The sequence below is a fragment of the Calonectris borealis genome, chromosome 4 (assembly GCF_964195595.1).
Source record: "Calonectris borealis chromosome 4, bCalBor7.hap1.2, whole genome shotgun sequence".
Lineage (NCBI taxonomy): Eukaryota > Metazoa > Chordata > Aves > Procellariiformes > Procellariidae > Calonectris > Calonectris borealis.
In genome coordinates this window covers 61,587,924-61,606,365 of record NC_134315.1, presented here as the reverse complement: position 1 = coordinate 61,606,365, position 18,442 = coordinate 61,587,924, and the positions used below count along the sequence as shown (strand labels likewise).

The 18,442-nt window shown below is 40.7% G+C and overlaps 1 protein-coding gene across 1 annotated transcript in view; it reads right to left on the bottom strand.

The window, feature by feature from the left end:
- Positions 1-2,889: 2,889 nt before the first annotated feature.
- TECRL (trans-2,3-enoyl-CoA reductase like) overlaps positions 2,890-18,442 on the bottom strand; it is a 72,010-nt gene continuing 56,457 nt past the window's right edge. The window contains exons 6-12 of the mRNA XM_075150613.1: positions 16,219-16,324; positions 14,389-14,461; positions 12,349-12,392; positions 8,575-8,632; positions 7,154-7,239; positions 6,672-6,717; positions 2,890-5,117 (exon numbers count right to left, since the gene is read on the bottom strand). Of these exons, the coding sequence (XP_075006714.1) occupies positions 4,990-5,117; positions 6,672-6,717; positions 7,154-7,239; positions 8,575-8,632; positions 12,349-12,392; positions 14,389-14,461; positions 16,219-16,324 (541 nt within the window). The 3' untranslated portion in view covers positions 2,890-4,989. The remainder of the gene's footprint in view (positions 5,118-6,671; positions 6,718-7,153; positions 7,240-8,574; positions 8,633-12,348; positions 12,393-14,388; positions 14,462-16,218; positions 16,325-18,442) is intronic.

Genomic DNA, 18,442 nt, shown 5'->3' with positions numbered 1-18,442 from the left:
AGTAAGGAATTCATTAGTATTATTGAATACTCTTATCATATTTCTTTTAACTATAAATGATTTCCTCTTGCTTGGTTCCTCAGTCTTCAAAGGCTTTATAAGTTAGATAAAAGCAGGTATACATTAGAAGCCTGGGTATTGTGGAGGTGTTAATATGTGGTAGATTTTTTTTTGATCTAAGGACCCATTAACTTGTCTTTCCCTTTGGTAAAGAGGTTTTAGATTGACAATTACATTGCAAGGAAATTCCATGCGAATTATTTCAGTCACGCAGTGACTGACGCTCCTCACCTGGACAACTGCTTGTCCAGTTGGACAGGATGGTCAAGGAAATGTTTTCTCACAGGTCCTCACAGGGCAGAGCCGGGTGAGGGCCAGTCTCTGGTGTGCTAGGCAAATAAATAACCAAACACCGGGACCATCATAAAGCTTGGCTCTTGGTTCTGATTCCTGCAGAAAGAGTTGTGTGTTTGAGTCACATATGGCTGAAGATGCACAGGGACCATTAAAATAAACGTTCTTCCGTGGTGCTAAATATGTGTGATGTGAAAATTGCCTTTAATCGTAGCTATACAGCAGCCTTTATACACTCACCTATGATAAACCAGGCTTTTCATAATAAAATATTATTCATGTAGATACTAATCTGTGTGCAGTGACAGCACAACAGTTCATTTATGTTTATCTGTGGAACACTGAAACAGGCATAGAGTGAGTTTCTCTAAAAGCTTTAATGAATGTTAATGACAGGGAATATCGCTTGAAGACAAAACTTGTGCCTAGGAAAACATAGAAAAGGGAAGCCAATAACGCATCATGTGGAAAATATTAGCTTGCTGGAAAACTCTTTATGGTTTGAATTAATTTTTAGTTCAGCAGAACTTGTTAAAACTATAAATAGATAAATAGTCTCTTGCTTTCCTATAGTTTTCTTCCTCTTAAAGCGTGCTTTAGAAGTCTTCACATTCCGTGATTTTTATTTTATTATATTTAGCTATCACTGGAGGCTCTCTTTCAGAGAACTGCTTTGATATCAGGCTGCTTTATCTCAGTTTCTAGTGTGATAAAAGCCAATTTAGAGTCAATTTCTTTATACAAAACAATGGAAAGTCCAAGATATTTTGATGATAATAGCGTTTTTAAAAAAGGGTGACCATCTGCTTTTATTCACTTCTCCTGCTTTCGGTGTCCTTTCGAGCTCTACTTTCCCTATGGAAAGATGAAATCACCAAGATCATTTTCGGTCCTGTCAGCTGCGAAGATGTGGTAACCGTCTTATAAGACGAGCATATGGCTGGGTCTTAAGGGCTTTTTCAAACTGGGGATCCAAATATAGGCTGCCAAGTTGTGTACAGGAGCATCTGCCATTTCGGTTCCCTATCACAACGCCTCCCTGCACCACCAGGAAGCCTCAGCTGGTGCCTGCTCTTTTCCAGCTTGGCATTACGTGGCAAGAGCAGGCCACAAAAATGCAGAGCTGCGTATCTGAAGGCTTAACTTTAGGCTCCTGAATTTGACAGTCTTGGGAATACTTTGGGAAAAATGAAACTCGCCTATCTGAAGGGTCACAGCAGAAACCCAGCTGCAAGCTGCAGGGTGAACACGGAGGGACCTGGATGTTGAGCAGTCTCTCCAGGTGGACCAGGAAGCGACTATTTTGAGATACGCTTTGAGCTCACAGGCCGAGCAGTGCCGTTCGCACAGTCCTTGTTGGGCAGGCTGGGAAGAACCCGTTAGTACTTCATCTGATTTATTTTTACGCAGTCCCTGCCAAAACTGTTGTCCAGTAGGCCCAATGTTATCAACATTCTTCTGATACTAAATCCAAAACACAGCACTATACCAACTACTGGGAAGAAAATTAACTCTATCCCAGCCAAAACCAGGACAGTACGGTGAGCAGCAGCACAGCAGCACAGCAAGCAGCGAAAGCAAAAAGCAGCCACTAACGGGCACTAGACTCCAATATACAGTAAGGCGAGCAAGCCCCATGGCAAGCACATGATGATTTTGCCTGGGTTTTTTTGTGTGCTTGGGGTTTTTTGGGTTGGTTTTTTTTTTTTTTCCAAAAGCAAGGCCCCCAAAACGTTTATCAGAACAAATACTGACCATTTTTACGTACTTTTTGTTTTAAAGCAAAACATGGCCTACATGCCAGGAAGTTAACTTACCTGTTCAATTCATATGGAACTTGCCCTGAAAATCAGAGAGGGCAACATCTGGGCAAAGAGGGCAAAAAAGGGCAAAATACAAAAGATCTGGGAAGGTGCAGGAAATTGGATTTATTGCTATTTCTGAAGCCATTTAACACTGTTCAGAGCAATTTTAGCTGGTCAACACCCCATTGGTGAATCTCAAAATATCTGCCATGTTTATCTGAGACAGCCTTCTGTCACGTATCCTCATTTGTTCTTACCTAGTGTTTGCTCTTACCCACATTTTAAAACTTGAGTCATTTACTACAGGAGCCAAAACCCTTCTCCCCCCCACCCCATGTACTGAGGGACCAACTAATAAGCAGGGAGGTAAACAATTCCTGAAGTACTTCCTTTGCCTGAGATAACTCTTGAATGGGAACCGCGCTCCTAGAAACCGGAATCACTCTGGAAACATGCCTTGAACAGACTTAAAGCTGCAGCCATTGTAATCAAGAGGCTAACAAATAAGTACGTACTTTTGGAAGGTAACCCTCCTACATGAACTGTTTTAAACTTGAAGATTGCTAAAATGAGACATTTAATAAACATGAAATGAAAACAATCCCAGTAGCTGGATGAAAAAAATAGACAGCAGTCTTGACTCACGCATCTAACACTGGCTGGAAAGAAATGGGTTTCAAAAGTATTGTTGTTAGGTATAAGTGACTAAAGAGTACAGAAAATAATTTTTCAAAAAATAGATCTTTATTAGCAGTCTGGGTTAGAGAACTGGATGGTCACTGTGACTCAGGTTTTCCATTGAGAGGAATAAAAAATTCTAGGTGTTCACAGGTTACAAGTTAAAAAATATGGAAAGTGATTTATTTACATTACCAATATGAAATTGAGTTACAGTGGCTAATAGGATAAGTGCTGCAAGTTAGACATTAGAAGAGGGATATCAACCCAATTTACTGGGCAAATGAACTTTGTTAGAACACTTGAGTTGGTGCAAAGATAACAGCGCCTTTAGGAGACAAACTGCCTGCCTTGCTTGGCTACTCCAGTGTTTCTCTAATGATTAAAGTTCTTTAGGTAAGCTTTTTCACCAGCCTGAAGGAGCCAAAAGACATTCATAAATGTGCAACAGAAATAGAATGAAAACTGGACTTAACGCCTAACTCTCTATATCTTAATACGTGCTGAAGCAGTTCTAGTTCTTTTGCTCTCTGTAACTAAAACTGCTAAAAATTGTGCTTCTGCATGACATGGATGCCACTGATTTGCAAATGGAATTAAATGGAGTTTTCAGGACTTGAATTACAGGCCAAGAGAATCCCTTAAAAAATAATGTTCTGGAAAGTAAAGTAGCAGATAGAGACTGATTAAATTGAAGGGGAGCTGAAGCCTTTGAGCAGTGTCCACCTGAGGCAGTTCAGATATGGACTGAAACGCATTTGGCAAGATCCCTTTCCTTCTCGATAACGAGCTGTACTCTGGTTCACCTTGTGCCCAAGTATGTCACAGTGCTTGGTATGAGTAAGGTTAATGGTGTTCAGTGCCTGACTGCATCCAGACAAGGGGATCTTAACATGCTTGTTAGTCCAGAAAGTCATCTGCTGTTTCCAGAACTGTTCAATGTGAGTGTGGTGGGTTGATGCTGGCGGGACGCCAGGTGCCCACCAAGGCCACTCTGTCGCTCCCCTCCTCAGCTGGACAGGGGAGAGAAAATGTAACGAAAGACTCGTGGGTCGAGATGAGGACAGGGAGAGATCACTCGCCAATTACCGTCACGGGCAAAACAGACTCTACTTGGGGAAAATTAATTTCATTTATTACCAATCAAATCAGGGTAGGGTAATGAGAAATAAAAACTAAATCTTAAAATACCTTCCCCACACCCCTCCCTTCTTCCCAGGCTCAACTTCACTCCCAAATTCCTGCCTCCTCCCCCCGAGCGGCGCAGGGGAACGGGGAATGGGGGTTGCGGTAGTTCATCGCACATTGTTTCTGCCGCTCCCTCCTCCTCAGGGGGAGGACTCCTCACACCTTGCCACGCAAACCCAATCAGTGAGAAAGGGGCATGGACTTAAATGATGTACCCAAGGTCATGCTGCAAATTAGTAGCGAGATGGGAAGCACCTCACAAACAGTCCCCTCCTGGGATTGTGGAGCTGATCTGCCTACCTGAAAATAAAAGAAAGCCAGACCTCTCTGCAGTGATCAATTTAAGCCAATATGTATTGAACAATTTGCTATGAGATTTTAAAAATTAAAAAAAAAAAAAAAGAAAAAACCTTGTAAAGCTAGACTAAACAGTGTTAACAGCATAGAGGTCGTTCTTTGATGCGATGCTTTAGAGGAGCTGAGGCAGAACGTGTTGTTTCTGTGCAGTTTAATAATGTTTCTGTGCAGTTTAATAAAAATAAGGTTGTGAAACATCTTCTGATGCAAAAATCCAAGACTCCTGTCAACATCTAACACTGAACCTTAAAATCACCAGACCTAAATGCATGCAGATGAGCTGTATTCGTTAATTCTAACAGCATCTGTGCCCATTTACACCAGCTAAATATCTAGCCTAACATTCAATATAAGCAATTTTCTTGTCCCTTCCCAATTAGCTCCATTACAGAAAATCTAATTAAATCATATCTTTTAGCAGGAACCAAGAATTCAAGAGCTACATTTTTTCACTTAATTAAAAGCTCTTCGTCTTGAACTGTTAATTTTCTGAAAAAGATATCCAGTAATTCTTCTTCTGATCCACTTTGGTTACTGAATGAAATGGCTCATTTACTCTGAGTTAGCTCTTGAACTGTACGCTTAGGTTCCAACTCTCGTGAAGAGCTTAGAAGATGATAGGAATCATAGCTGCTTTTCTCCGCACCTCTGGATAAAATCGCTTCAGGTACAGCTTGTGTTTCTTTTGGGCCCAGAGAGACATCTGGATGACCATCAGGAAAGCAAAAATGCCAGCTACCAAGGAAAAAGAGGGGGAAAAAAAGGATCATGCGTCTTCTTTCAATGTCTGTTTCTGTGAATACAAGAGGGTTTATGGAAAAGTCTCCAATTTCTCCTGTGGGCAGAGACAAGTTAACTCTGCCCTTGCTCTCAGCCTTGCAGTTGCCGATATACCATAGCCTGGGGCTCAGCCTCCACATCAGGATTCACACAGACGATGTTCTCATCTATTAGACACACCCTGTATCACCTATGACTTCGCCATAAATCGCAAGGCCTCCTTGGGCATGCTGCTGTCTCAACACAGAATTACCCATGGCTTCTCTCCACTATTTTTCTGGTTTGCTTTTGGCCTATAACCCTTCTTTGTTTTTACCTCTGGCTCCCAACCATGACAGGGAGCTGTGCTGTAACTTGCTGTGGCACGGAGGAGGAGCTCGGCCCTGGAGCAAGTAGGCAGTAGGTGCAGGAACAGATTTAGCTGCCTGGCAGCGAGGTCTCACAAAGCCTAACAACTACAGATGCTCAGGCCCTTGCTGTGGTTGTCAGGAGCCGGTAAGTGGTCTCTTGGGTACCCCTCCCTTTGGGCTGAGTGGCACCAAAGGGGGAATGCTTTTACAGGTGCTTTTTGCAAATTCATGATCCTTTCTTCCTAAAAATGAGCTGGTGGATCAGAAACATTCATTTGTTACGTTTGGGACAATTACAGCAGGGATGACTGTGCTGCATACGTTGCTGCTCCCTGCCCTTGCAAATGGGAGCCCTACAATGTCCCCAGACTTTCAGGTCATTTCCATACCAGAGCCTAAAGCACAAAAATGTTGTATCTTTTCAAACAAAATTAAAAGTTTAATTTTTGCATAATGCAGTTTAATCCGCTTTTGAAATTCCTTTCTTTTTCATTTGTAAACCACGTGGGGCTACTTTTTGCAAGTTGCTTTTATAGTTTTCTATTTTGGAATGGAAAAGCAATCAAAAAGTGAATGTTTTGGAGAGCTCAGTCCCAGGGACCATATTTGTATGGGTATTTAGGTCTCTAAGGATGCAGGAAAGTACTGAGCAAGAGTTGCAAACACTACTAAGCAGGCTGCTCTAAGGAGCCGGCTGCCTGATCTAAACAAACGGGGAAATGCTACCAGGTATGTTGTGTGTCTTTCCTCTTTTGAAATACTAAGTACATCTCTTTTCCTCTCCCTATTAGAAGTATTATTCCAGGATTACAATGCAAAGAAATTTTCCTATATTAAAAATGATTGACTGTAAATTAAGAATACTGACTTCTTTTTTTTTCTAAATTTCAAAGTCTGTTTTCACTGTGGAAACAGAAGAAACAACAATATTTCATAAAAAGCAGAGATCTGGTTTTGATCAAAAGACGGTGTTGCAGTAGTGTTCATGCTCTCCACACTTTCTGAGGATAGCACTTTGAAGGTTTATACAGTCATGTCACAGGGGGGATTTGATGGCAATATTTCATATGCCATAAATTTTTTGGCAAATTTTAGATTTCCAAAATTCGCTTCTGCAAACAACAATTTAGAGGCTATCTCCATTCTGTTTGAAACTTACCTGGCAGGGTTTGTGTCATCACTGTGAAACTAATCCAAGACCCAACCTGTTGCAAAGAAAAAGACATGGTTAATTGTATACTTTATGTAAAGCAAAAGGGCATGTTTTCAGAAGTGACCACTTCCCCAAAAGCTCCTCCTGGAAGAAGAGCGTGATACTCATACTGGAAACGGGAGAGGAAAAATAGCTAGAAAGGGACCCCCCAGTGTGCTGGATGGGGGTGAAGAGATGGGTGGTAAATTCTTGGATCACTGGGGAGTCTGTAGTGGAGGGGAAAATATACAAAAGTCATGATATTTATGTAAGGGAAGAGAAGGGTCTGGTGGAGAAACATTTGTGGGAGCAAGGACACTCTGACATACAGAACACAATGATTGATGTGCAGAGGGAACTGCGTGGAGACGTTGCAGTTTTTCTGCAGGCAAAGGCTGAAACTCAGTAACCACCTACCCTTTGCGTATAAGCAGAAGAAAGTCATGTACCTCGTACGTATAGTTGGGACAGGATACCAGCAAGAAGAGCCACGTGAAGGGGTTGTATGTTGGACTTGGAAAACAGGCTTTACTTCCTTTATGAAAGGAAAAAAAAAAGAAGGGGCAAAAAAAAAGAAGGGAAAAAAAAACCCAAACAGACAAAACCAGTTTCAATACAGGGAGGGGAACTGAGCCTTATCGCAACTTGCCTATGTAAGAGCCATCCCCTTGGCCAATGTTCCCAGAGTACAACTTGTTAAAAAAGTTTCAGTGAAATCTTTTGAGACAGCAAAAGCTGTATTTATCCTAGTGAGAATGCTGCTTAGCGAGCCATGTATCAGTTTTTACAGGAAAGGCCTAGCATGTCCAAAGGATGCAACCTTTGTTCAGAGGGAGAGAGAGACAATTAGTTTAATGCGGACTAGCCGGCAGGCGAGGGCTAAGGGCACTCTTCTGGGATATAAAGGATGCAGCTGTATCTTATTCAGCCTGACTCAGGAATGTGAACCCGTGCCCTCTCACATCCTCATCCTTCATCCCAGGGTAGCACAGGAAAACAACTCCAGAGCTAACAGCATGACTCTGATAATAAGCCACTGATAATGCTTACACAAAATGCCACATATGCAACACTTCATTTTTAAGTTCTGGCAACAATGCTATCTTTAATACTTGTAGGCACTGAGAGAACAGTGATGAATTATTTGGCTCTTGTTGCTTTTAGACGGAATTAGGCCCCTTGCAACAAACAACATCAGCACCTGCCTAACCACAGCGCATCAAAAGCTTTCCGGAATAGAAGCTGACTTTGGTGTGTGAAGTTGATCATACCGTGGTGAAGTATTTTCTTGAATAGGGTGTTACACTGCGAAATTATACTAATATTATCTGAAAATATATTTTACTTTCTACTATATATAGTAGAACTTTTATTCTCATGGTACAAAAGACCCTGAAAACCAATGCTTGGAGCAGCCTTTTAAGAGCACATATATACATTAATGCCTGTGTAGGTATTCATGAGTCTATCTTTGTGTATTTGTATATGTGTGTGTGTGTATCTTTGCATGAGATGCGCGTATCTAAAAACTCTGCAACCTAGTTTATAAGTTTTTGAAACTTATTTAAAATTGAATCCTCTGTTGTCAGTCAACAGGATGCTTTAGAGAACTTCCATGCTTAAATCCATATTTAAATTGCAGTTGTGTGTAATTAAGATAAATTTGCTATAAGCTTTGGAACAACAACAGTCTTGCTAATGTTTCCTTGTCACCACATTCATTTTGAAGATGGTATACTGATGGTATGGTACGTACTTCATTTTTCTTTATTCTGTGGATGTAGATACATAAATTACTGTGTACCAGCAGAAGATGGATAGGTTAAGCACACTTCAGTCTTAAATAGACAAACAGGAAACAAAGACAGACCTGAATGATTTTGGTGAGCTAAAGCTACGTTGATAAAGTGATTTCCAGCTTCACACATCTGCAAGACATTAAAAACATATTTTCAGTTGTATGCCTAAAATGCTGCGGTAACTGCATTGCAGAGCACAACCAGAATCCCCCCGTTACAGCTTAATTTCTGTATCCAGAAAATATGTGCTCCGAAATGACTCTCCCATTAACACAAATACATTCTGTGACCTTTGACAAAGGCACAAATGTCTAGTGAGCACGGCGGGCACAGGCTGGGGTGAAAGCCCATGTTTCAGCTCCGCAGAGCTCCGTGCAGGCAGGCGTTCCCTGTGGTTCCCATGCCCAGCATGTGCAAGACGCTTTGGTCTGGGGAGATCAGAGAGGCTCCCTGGGCTCTAAGGAACGTAGCACTTTTCTGAACTGAACATCATTGCCGGGATTTGGATTTAATCCAGCCTGCAAAGAAGCAGGTGAGAAGTTGACCGCTGGTTTTGTAAAGATGTCATGAGTTAATGTGCCTACCCTCCTCCTACACACGCTTTCAAAGGTGTTCAGCGCAACACCTTTGTTACGCCAGTCACAGAGCACCGTAACCAGTTCTCCAGGTAAGTCGCAGAGGAAGGAAAAATAGGGTGAAAAAACAGGCAGCGGTTCCCTGAAGGGCAGACGGGTTGAATGGATAGTAGTCGGGAATTGATAAATGAAGGGAGACAGTATAATTCCTGGTTCTGCTACTCTCTCGTTACGCCATTTCCAGCCCTAACCAACCTCTCAAACTTGGTCTTTGATATTTAGATTATTTAAATCTTTGGAAGAGGTACTATGTCTCTCCACTTGGTTATACAGCATATAGTTCAAGGTGATTTCAGATTTGCTTGTGGCTTTTGGTACTTCATCAATTACAACTGCTGTAGAATCAAAACCAATTACTACCCATATTTAAAGTGGGAACTGGTAGGAAAACCAGTTTCAGTTCCTGAAAAAGAAACCCTGTCAGTACAACAATCTAATTTTATGTTTTTCATTTATGCTTTATGAAGAAAACCAAAATGCTGTATACATTTCAATTTCGGACTGAATTGAACTTTTTTATTCATTTCCAGGTTTGAAGACTGATTTCTCCTCTCAAATTGAAAAAATGCAGTGTTAAAAATTTGTGTTTTCTTATCTCATTTGTCATTCTAAATTTTGCAAGGCTGGAAAAAATTAAGAAATTAAAATAAAAAGGAAGAGTGCTAAAACCTAGAGATGTTAAAAGTGTAAAGTCACAAAATTAATACAGAAAAAAAGAAATACGATTATAATTTTTTAAAGCCAATTCTGAAAGTCATCCATAACAAACTTCAATTAAAACTAATTGAAAGGAATATGTAACTTCATTTTATATTGAAATGTGCCATTATCTGAAAGAACATTGTAGATAGCTTTGCTGAAGAATTTTCCCCTTTTTGGCAGAGAGATTTCTGTGGGTGTTGTTAGGAAAGTTTAAATCAGTTCTATTAGCAAAGCTGTTATTCTGCATGGATATGTAGTCATAGGTCAAATCCTGCAGTCCTTTTATGTTTTTTAATTACAACTAACTGGCTGTCATCTATCATAAACACCAGATGTAAAACACTAAATAGCCAGAAAAGGAAATTCTATTATAAAATACCGTATCAGAAGCTATAATTGTAGCCATAGCAATAGAAATAATTTTAATTTACGTACTTCCAATTATGAGCTAGGAACAAGATTATTTCTGATTACTATTACTTTAAAGAAAAAAGTTTCAAAGTTAAAAGTGTTTTTGTGAAACACTATGCATACTGAAATGTGCAATGCCCATACTATTGTGGAGCAAGAGAGATTCATATACTGTAGTTAACACCTACTAATTCTGTAATCAATTCTGAGTAAAACAAGCAAAGGGCATTTCTGCAGGGATTTTTATTGGCTTACCTTTGACTCTGCAGCTGCATTCTGCTGTAATTAGCTCTTATGTCCTTCTTCAGAAATGTGGCTGCTAATGCTCTATATGGAGAAGTACTGCTAAATGTAAGCTAGTCCTTAGTCGGTGTCTCAGATATAAAATATGGGGCAGTGGGGAAGAGCAGAAAAAAGGCTTACCATATTTATGATGATAAAATATTGAAGTCTACATACTGTTCCCCGTCTTTATATTCCATGGGTACCCTATGAGAAAAACGTCCCTGCAAAGCTTAGAGTAATTTCTCTAAATATGAGAATCTTTCAGAAGGGCCTGCTGACACTTTTCAAATTACTCAGTACTGTTGTTTACAGCAGCTGGAGACGTATACACTTAAATCGGGATATGTAACAAAGAGAAGCCTTAAAAGAGGGACAAAAAAAGAAATCTTCCAAATATTTTATTCATATGTTTTAGTAACCTGTGAAAACAGCTTCGAATTCTTTTATTTTGTATGCTGCTGTTTTAAATTCATTGTCTGGGAACCTGCCAGAACAAGGTCTGAAAGGGAAAGGTTTTGAGTTTCCGCGGGTAGGAACTTCTCAAAAGAGCTGCAAGAATTCAGACCACAGACCAGGTGCTGATGCAGATCTGAAGGCAATGGCCATATTTTATAGCAAATACCCCCAACAGGGCTCATCCCTTTGCTTGATGGCAGCATTTTCCATAAAAGCTATAGCAGGGCGTGTTACATTGACGAGAGGAAGGATGTTTCTTGAGAGAAGGAGGCTTTTCCTATGCAGAGATTTTGACGAGGACTAGTTTTACTGGTAGCACTGAATGTTCAGGCAAGTGGTTTGCTTGGTTTCACGTAACCCCTGAGCTTGGGAAGGGTGCAGACAGCAAGGCTCTGGGCGCACCACTGCCTACCGCTGCCACAGCCCCCTGTCTCCGCAGTGCAGGATTATCGCTTTTGGCCATAGAGCCTCACTGAGTGCGTGAACAACTTCATGTGAGTATTTTGCTTGTCTTTGCTATACCTTGTTAGGGCAGGAAAAGCTGACAACTGCATGGCCAACCCCCAGAGACAAACACTGCCAAAACTGTGATCTTTAAGGGTCCCAATTTACGACAGCATTTAAATATTGCTAAGGAGTTGTTTGAATGCTTTTCTGAATAGTGTTTGCCTGAAGGAGCCCAGACACGTTACTGTCCCATCTTCCTGTTATATTTCTGGAAACTGCTCTGTATCTGATTTTCGAAGAGGCTGACTGTTTTGGCTACTGACCCATGCTTGCTTGGGTAAGTCAACACTCAGCCTTTCCAAGTGGAATGCCCACAGAGCATGGAAGAGAATATACATTTCCATGTGAGAATTTCTTGCTGAGCCTCTGTCTCACTATGTGGTTATGTGCATTCAAACATCAGGTTCAAAACATCATCCATCCTTCATCACCTGCGCTTTCCCTTGGCTTAACCCACTTTGGCAGGGATTGTTTTTATTGTTTTTAATAGCTGTTGACATTAAGTTATTCAGGGTACACAGTACTATTGGAAAGTCTGCTTAGGATGTAATTCTTCAGTGTTTTAAAAATGGCAAGTTCCGATCTGTCTAAATATTAGTGTTTTTACACAATTATGTTCTCATGGCTCTCAGATACAGTACTTCACATTAAGCTCTGTATAGGTAAATAGTACTAGGAGACTCCCTGGCCTAGAAACCTTCATAGATTATCACTAAATCCAGTCAAAGGACACAGGGCTGTGGGTGTGGACGTATATATATACATACACAAATGCATAGCAGCATTACTGCATTTTGCTCAATTGTGAGTTACTCCTATTCCACAATCATTAATAAAACTTGTACGTACCAGAAAAACAAGGGCAGCAAAAGAAACTTGTCTGTGGCCAAATGCTAGAAAATAGAATGAAATTATAAATTGCATTTTACGGTATGCACATGGTTTGCTATGGGTGAAATTAATCTAGTGCTGAGGAGCAGAAATACTTCTTTCCTGACAGGCTCTGCAGAAAGAATGGATATTATCACACACAATATGAAGACAATGCAAATAGTAACAGCTTTCTAGAACGCCAGTCTCTTCACCACTGACCTCAAGGCAGTTTTCACCTAACTTTTTCTAGTATTTGTCAGCTTTGTATTTCCAAGTGCTTTGTCAAAGCAGCTGGTGGTGTTAAATTCCTTGGAAAGGCAAGGGGAGGGATGAAGTGAAGGTCAGTGGCAGAACCAGGGCAGGAATCGCAGCCTTATCCATAGGCCCTTCTAGCTCCATGAGCAGACAACCCAAGACGTAACCTGTCCATTACGTTTTTGGTTTTTAGTAGTGAAGCTTTACTATATAGCCACTATCTGCTTCACAGTCTTGCCATGCAAGAGATATATTTAGCCTTTGCAATTTTTACCTGCCCTTTGCCTGCCCTCTCCTTTTTGCTGTTGTCCCCAGACCACTGTAGTGCTGTATCATGGTCATCTCCAAAGGTTTACAGTTCTCAAGTAAACCCTGGTCATGGCTGAGGGACACAAGCCGCATGTATGTACCTCACTTCCCTGACTAAGTCTCATCGAGCCTCTACTTTTGAGAACCCTTTTCCTCTGGCTGGCACACGACTCCTCTGTGATGCCAAGGGCATGCTCTAAAACTCCTCCTCAGAACAACCAGCACATGCGAGTATGAGGTTTAATTTACCACTCCTGCACAGCATTCTGCAACTACCTGCTTGCCTTTCTTTACCTGTCTCCAAACCAGCCATCTCTGGATATGGCTGTGGAGGTCACCTGCTCCTGCATCCCAAATAAACCATCAGTGTTGTACTCATCCAGCTAACTATGCCAGAGGACTGGTGATCTCCAGCGTTAGACCCATGTACCTACTATAATTGTCATGTTAAGGCATTTGGAAGTACTTCTTCTGAATGCTTTCTCTGTTGGAAAGCTGTGTCTTGAACAAATGGTTTCCTTTATGAAGAAGCTGCACCTACTGATCTGATGGCCCAGACTGCTAACAACTGTGTCTAGGGACATTTCAATGTCGTTTGTGGCATTACTTTTAAAGCCACACCAAATTCAACTGTCTTTCAATGAATCACATCATTTTGAAACAGAACTTTTGTGTTATTTTGAAAGGCAAGCAAGTGCTATGTAGGAGAAAATTTTGATTGGAAAAAATTAATAATTTAATTGAGCGTAAATAAAAATGGCAAAGCAAACCCTTTGTTCCCAAAGCTCATAGATAAGTGTAAGATGCAGAGGAAAAGAAAGACTAAGTGTAGCAAGGAAAGTAAAGTAGCAGGAAATAAAACTTATGACAATTACCCTCAAAAGAAGCAAAAGTTCAAAGATTAAACAAGAAGAAAAGAATCATGAAGAAACAGCAGTGCAACAATAAAATATGATGAGAGGGAACAAAATGAGGAATGAAATTTGGAAGCAAAAAAATGATTTTTTTCGTTTTTAGCAGCAGTATCTGACTTTTGCTGGTTTCTCACAAAAAAAAAATCTTTAATTTTCATGAAACAGATGTATCTTTAGCAAATAAATGTCTCCTCCAAGAAAATGCAGCCAGCTCTAGTTCTCTCCTGCATTCTTAATACAAATATTGTGAAGATGAGCAAAATATATCTATCTTTGTGTTTTCTCCACTTGGCCAATATTTCCAGTTCGTAAAACTGGACAGCAATTGACCATCGCTGAATAGGAACTTACACTCAGTGGCACAGCAGGAGTGCCTCCCGCACAACAATCTTCCTTCTGACAGGGAGTAAAGGCTAATCTCTAGCTAGGTTAGTCGTATGATCTCATGTGGGGCCACCTGTTGATTTTGGAGGACTTAAGGTTGCATACCAAAAACTGTTTAAAACCAAGGTCAGTTTTGTGTTCTACTTATACATACATGGTGGCGTATATCGTGGATGGTTGATGTAGTATGCAATCCAGGAAGTGAATCCCCAGTAAAAGGCACAGCCCTGGAACGGACAAAAGATACTTTTCTTTGTTAGAAAGGGCGATAAGCAAGTACAAACCATAACTTTATAAATATAAACTCTGGTAAGTGCAAAACCCAGATGACCATCGAACGACTTTGCAGTGGCTTCTTGAGTCACAGAATATAGATCTTTTTAAGATGCTATGAAGGCACTAAAAAAAAAATAAAAGGACACACAGTGTAGATTTTTTGGGTTGTGTTGAATGTGTTTTATGCCTGTTGTAGGAATTGATGTTTGTTTTCTCCTTATTTGATTCTACTGCTGAAGGGCACATTTCTCTGAGTTGTACTATTAAAAGTCTAGGGCTGGTTAAAACAGCTGAGCTGTTACTATACCTTTAAACTCAGCGTTTGAGTTTAAAGCTCAGATAGAGCTAGCCAAGCAGAACGCTAAACCAGCCAAGACAATAAAGAGTAAAACTGAATAGGCTGGTTTAACCCTGGCAAAAAAAAAGGCACACAGTTCCTATAAAGATATTTGAGCTACACACTGCATCTACTCCCATGGATTCAGCCCCACTTCATCCTCCTGTCAAAAACCAGCACCCCAGCTGCCTTTGCTTGGTGACTGAGGCTGTGGGCTTGGGAAAGCCCAAGCAGAGATAATGTGATCATCTTCTTGCCCTGTGTAGGAGTCATTGCTCCCATCCTTTGTACAAAGGAAAAACAAAACCCACCAGCTAAACAACTGAAACCACCCTGGAGACTGGATAAAGTCTTTCTACGTGTCTCAGTTAAGGGTCCCGTGCTCAGTACTTTCTCGAGAAGAGCAGTGTGCTACAGCTCTATCCCGTAGGTAGGGCTGCAAGTCAGGTCTTCTCTTTTTAATTTTTGTGTGTGATGCCACTGTGGTACGCGTACCACAGACACGAGGGGACAACAGTGACTGTAGGTCTTTAACTCCCACATGCATGAATCACTTTGGAAATGGCACTCTAGTTCCAAAGCCGTTTAGCTTATATACCTTTTTTTTTTTCTTAAACAGTGAGTATTGTAAAACTACATCTCTAGCTGTGCATCTCATTACCTCCTTTCTGACTGGAATTGAGTCAAGCCCCCTATCATGGCCATATGTTTACCTCCTTCACTAAAATCTTAAATGTATGGCAAAACTTTTAAAGGGAGGGTCTTTACATCACACTGAATGGGATGAGGGGTGGGGTAATACAAAATGGCTGAGATTGCGTATGTGAAATAAAAGGAAGGAGAGCCTATGAATAATGACACACAGTTGAAATTCAGGAGGCTTTGGGAGACAGAAGACTTCAGGTCAGCTCAGTATCTTCCTTCCTGAGGCCTCCACCTATAGAAGAGGAATATATTTTTTTTTTGTACTTGTAATTTGATTTTAGCTTCCTAATGCAAGGCCTGTCTCTTGCTCTCTATTTATATTGCACTGAGGAAGTGGAGTGTGATTTCTGTCAGCATTGCTAGATGTTGCAGCAGCATATCTCATAATAAAATAGCATTCAGTCTGAAAAATATCCTGGACATGACAATCAGCCCCTTGGGTGGATGAGTCAAAGTGGGAATCGACATGCAGAAGCTAAAATGGACATTGATTTCAGTTCATGTCCTTGGGCACAGGGCCCTGAAATTCTTCCTATATTTGTATTTTGACTAATCATAATTCCTGGAGCTAGAAAATAAATTATATTTTATTTTCCTATCTTCTTCCAAGGACTGCTTTGATATGAGGATATTCTCTCTTACACAATATGATAACCATATTGTCACCTTTATCATATTTTTCAGAGGAGTGTGCCCTCCCGAAAACTTGTGAACAAATAACGTCTCCAGAAGATGTCTGATGTAGTGTAAACAATGGCAGAAGCAGGCCAAGCTGGAATGAAAAAAAAAAGGAAATTAAGGTAAGTGAAAGATTGCTTTTTATTACTTCACAGTTTAATGTCAGAAAAGGAATAAGGACTAATATTACAAAACTGCAGAGTCACACTGAAATTGTGGGATTTAAGATATTGTCTTAATTGAAGCATCTGGAACCAAAGATTAATGGAATCATTTTCAGTGTTATACAAAGTTGCTTTCATTTTGCAGGGAAGCAACTTATTTTTTACTAGCCTTGAATTAAAAAGAGCTCCTCGAGCTCTGAATGTGATACATAGCCCTGACAAGACATTAAAACAGGACAGCTGTGTATACAAGAGGCGTCTGCTGTGCTTTTCCAAAAGACGTCTCCCACGTTTTAAGGCCACCTTAATGCTCCTGTAGGATGTGTCTGACATTTAAAAACATTCTGAATATCTTCCGAATGGTTTCCTTATCCTTTGCCAACTCAAGTAGCTGCATGGAGGTAGTTTGTATTTCATTTCCTTGTGGATGCAAAATGAGATTTTGTTGCAAAGTTAATCCATTCTGATGGCTTTTTTGTTGCCCATTACAAAGAAATGAGGTAATTGTTGTAGAAATTATTACACTTATTCTCTTTTGAGGAAGATTATGAAACAATAACAGGCATTGCTGATTTGCTTCCGAGAATGGGTTGCAGCTCATAGAGATTGAGTTTCAGAAACAAATGTCAAGAGTGATTCCTGGTGGCATTTTATCTTGGTTACATTTACCGTACTACCGGAGTCCGTCTCACTGCAGACCAATTATAAGACATAAATGAAAAGTGGTTTTCAGCATGTGAAATTTCAAATACTTTTATTATGCATCTTGTATGGTAGCCAGAGCCAAAGATTAAACAATTTCAAAGTAATTAAACCAGAGAGAGTTTAGCTAAGAAAATTTCAAATAACTAACGACTTATCCAAAGTCTGGAGCAAACTTGCAGCTTTGCTGGGAATTTTAAAATTAATTTGTCTTAGGACGGGGACCTCAGATGAACCTGTTAAGGAGTGGTCACTGGAAGGATTCTGCACATCCCTTACCCACTTAAAAGAATGTAAAGGTATTGCTGGCTCTTCTTGTGCTACCAGAAACTCTCTCCTTTTAAGTGTATGAGCAAGAGAAGGCAGGCAATGTGTTGCAGCTCTGGATTTGAATTCAACTATTCTGTTGAATTCCCAGCTCCACTAACTCCCTTAATGTCTCTCCAAGTCTCTGTTCCTCCATCTGTAAATGGTAATATTACTCACTGTGTTTCTCTGTATACCAGCTCCCTTGACTCTGCAATCATAGTGTGGAAAAAGTGCTGTGGGAGAGCTCTACAGTTCCTTGGGGCTCCTAGTTCCCTGTGTGCCCTCCCACTTCCAGTGCTCCAACTTACGCAGCCGACAGGCTTTCCTTGATCATGTTCCACCCCTCTGGCAGGCACTAATCCCCCAGAATGGGGACAATCACACTGAAGAGAAGTAAGTTCCTTCAGTGTGAAAGTTCCCAGCCTGCCTGGTGCATTAACCACCATCCTGTGGAGGGGTACAGTTGGTGGTGGCAGTGCCTTGAGCCTCCGTGGCAGTTACCGTGTGTAGCTGATTGCCATTTTCTTGTCTGTAAGAGCTCTTAATCCTCCCATTGATCAGGTCTGCTTTGTTTCTTCCGGAGTCCTTCAAAAGACTTGGGAATGGCAGAGGCCGTCGAAGGTCATAAAAAGCTATCTTGGTTGGCTGTCCTCTCTTCATTGCTTTTTGTCACGCTCTTGAGTTCTAGCAGACTAAGCAGGTTGTGTTTCCTTGTGATCAGTTCCTACTGTATTATATCAGAGCTGTTTAATTTTCCTTGTTAGCATTACTGTTCCAGTGATGGAGAGAAGCAAAGCTATCTGGTTTATGCTTTTATATGAGCTCCTCTGATTTGTTTCTGTACAGCTAGATACAACCTGTGCTCTTCACTGTTCTGTAGCAGTGGCTGAGCTCTTATTTTTGTTTGTCACTTAAGTTTTTATTTCTTAAAAGTCTTTCAGAACTCAAATATGTTGCGTATGGCCCTGGGGAACAATTATAGTTTGAAGAGGTTAGTTTCAAAAATCAGATTACCAGTCCTGAATTCCAGTGGTGCT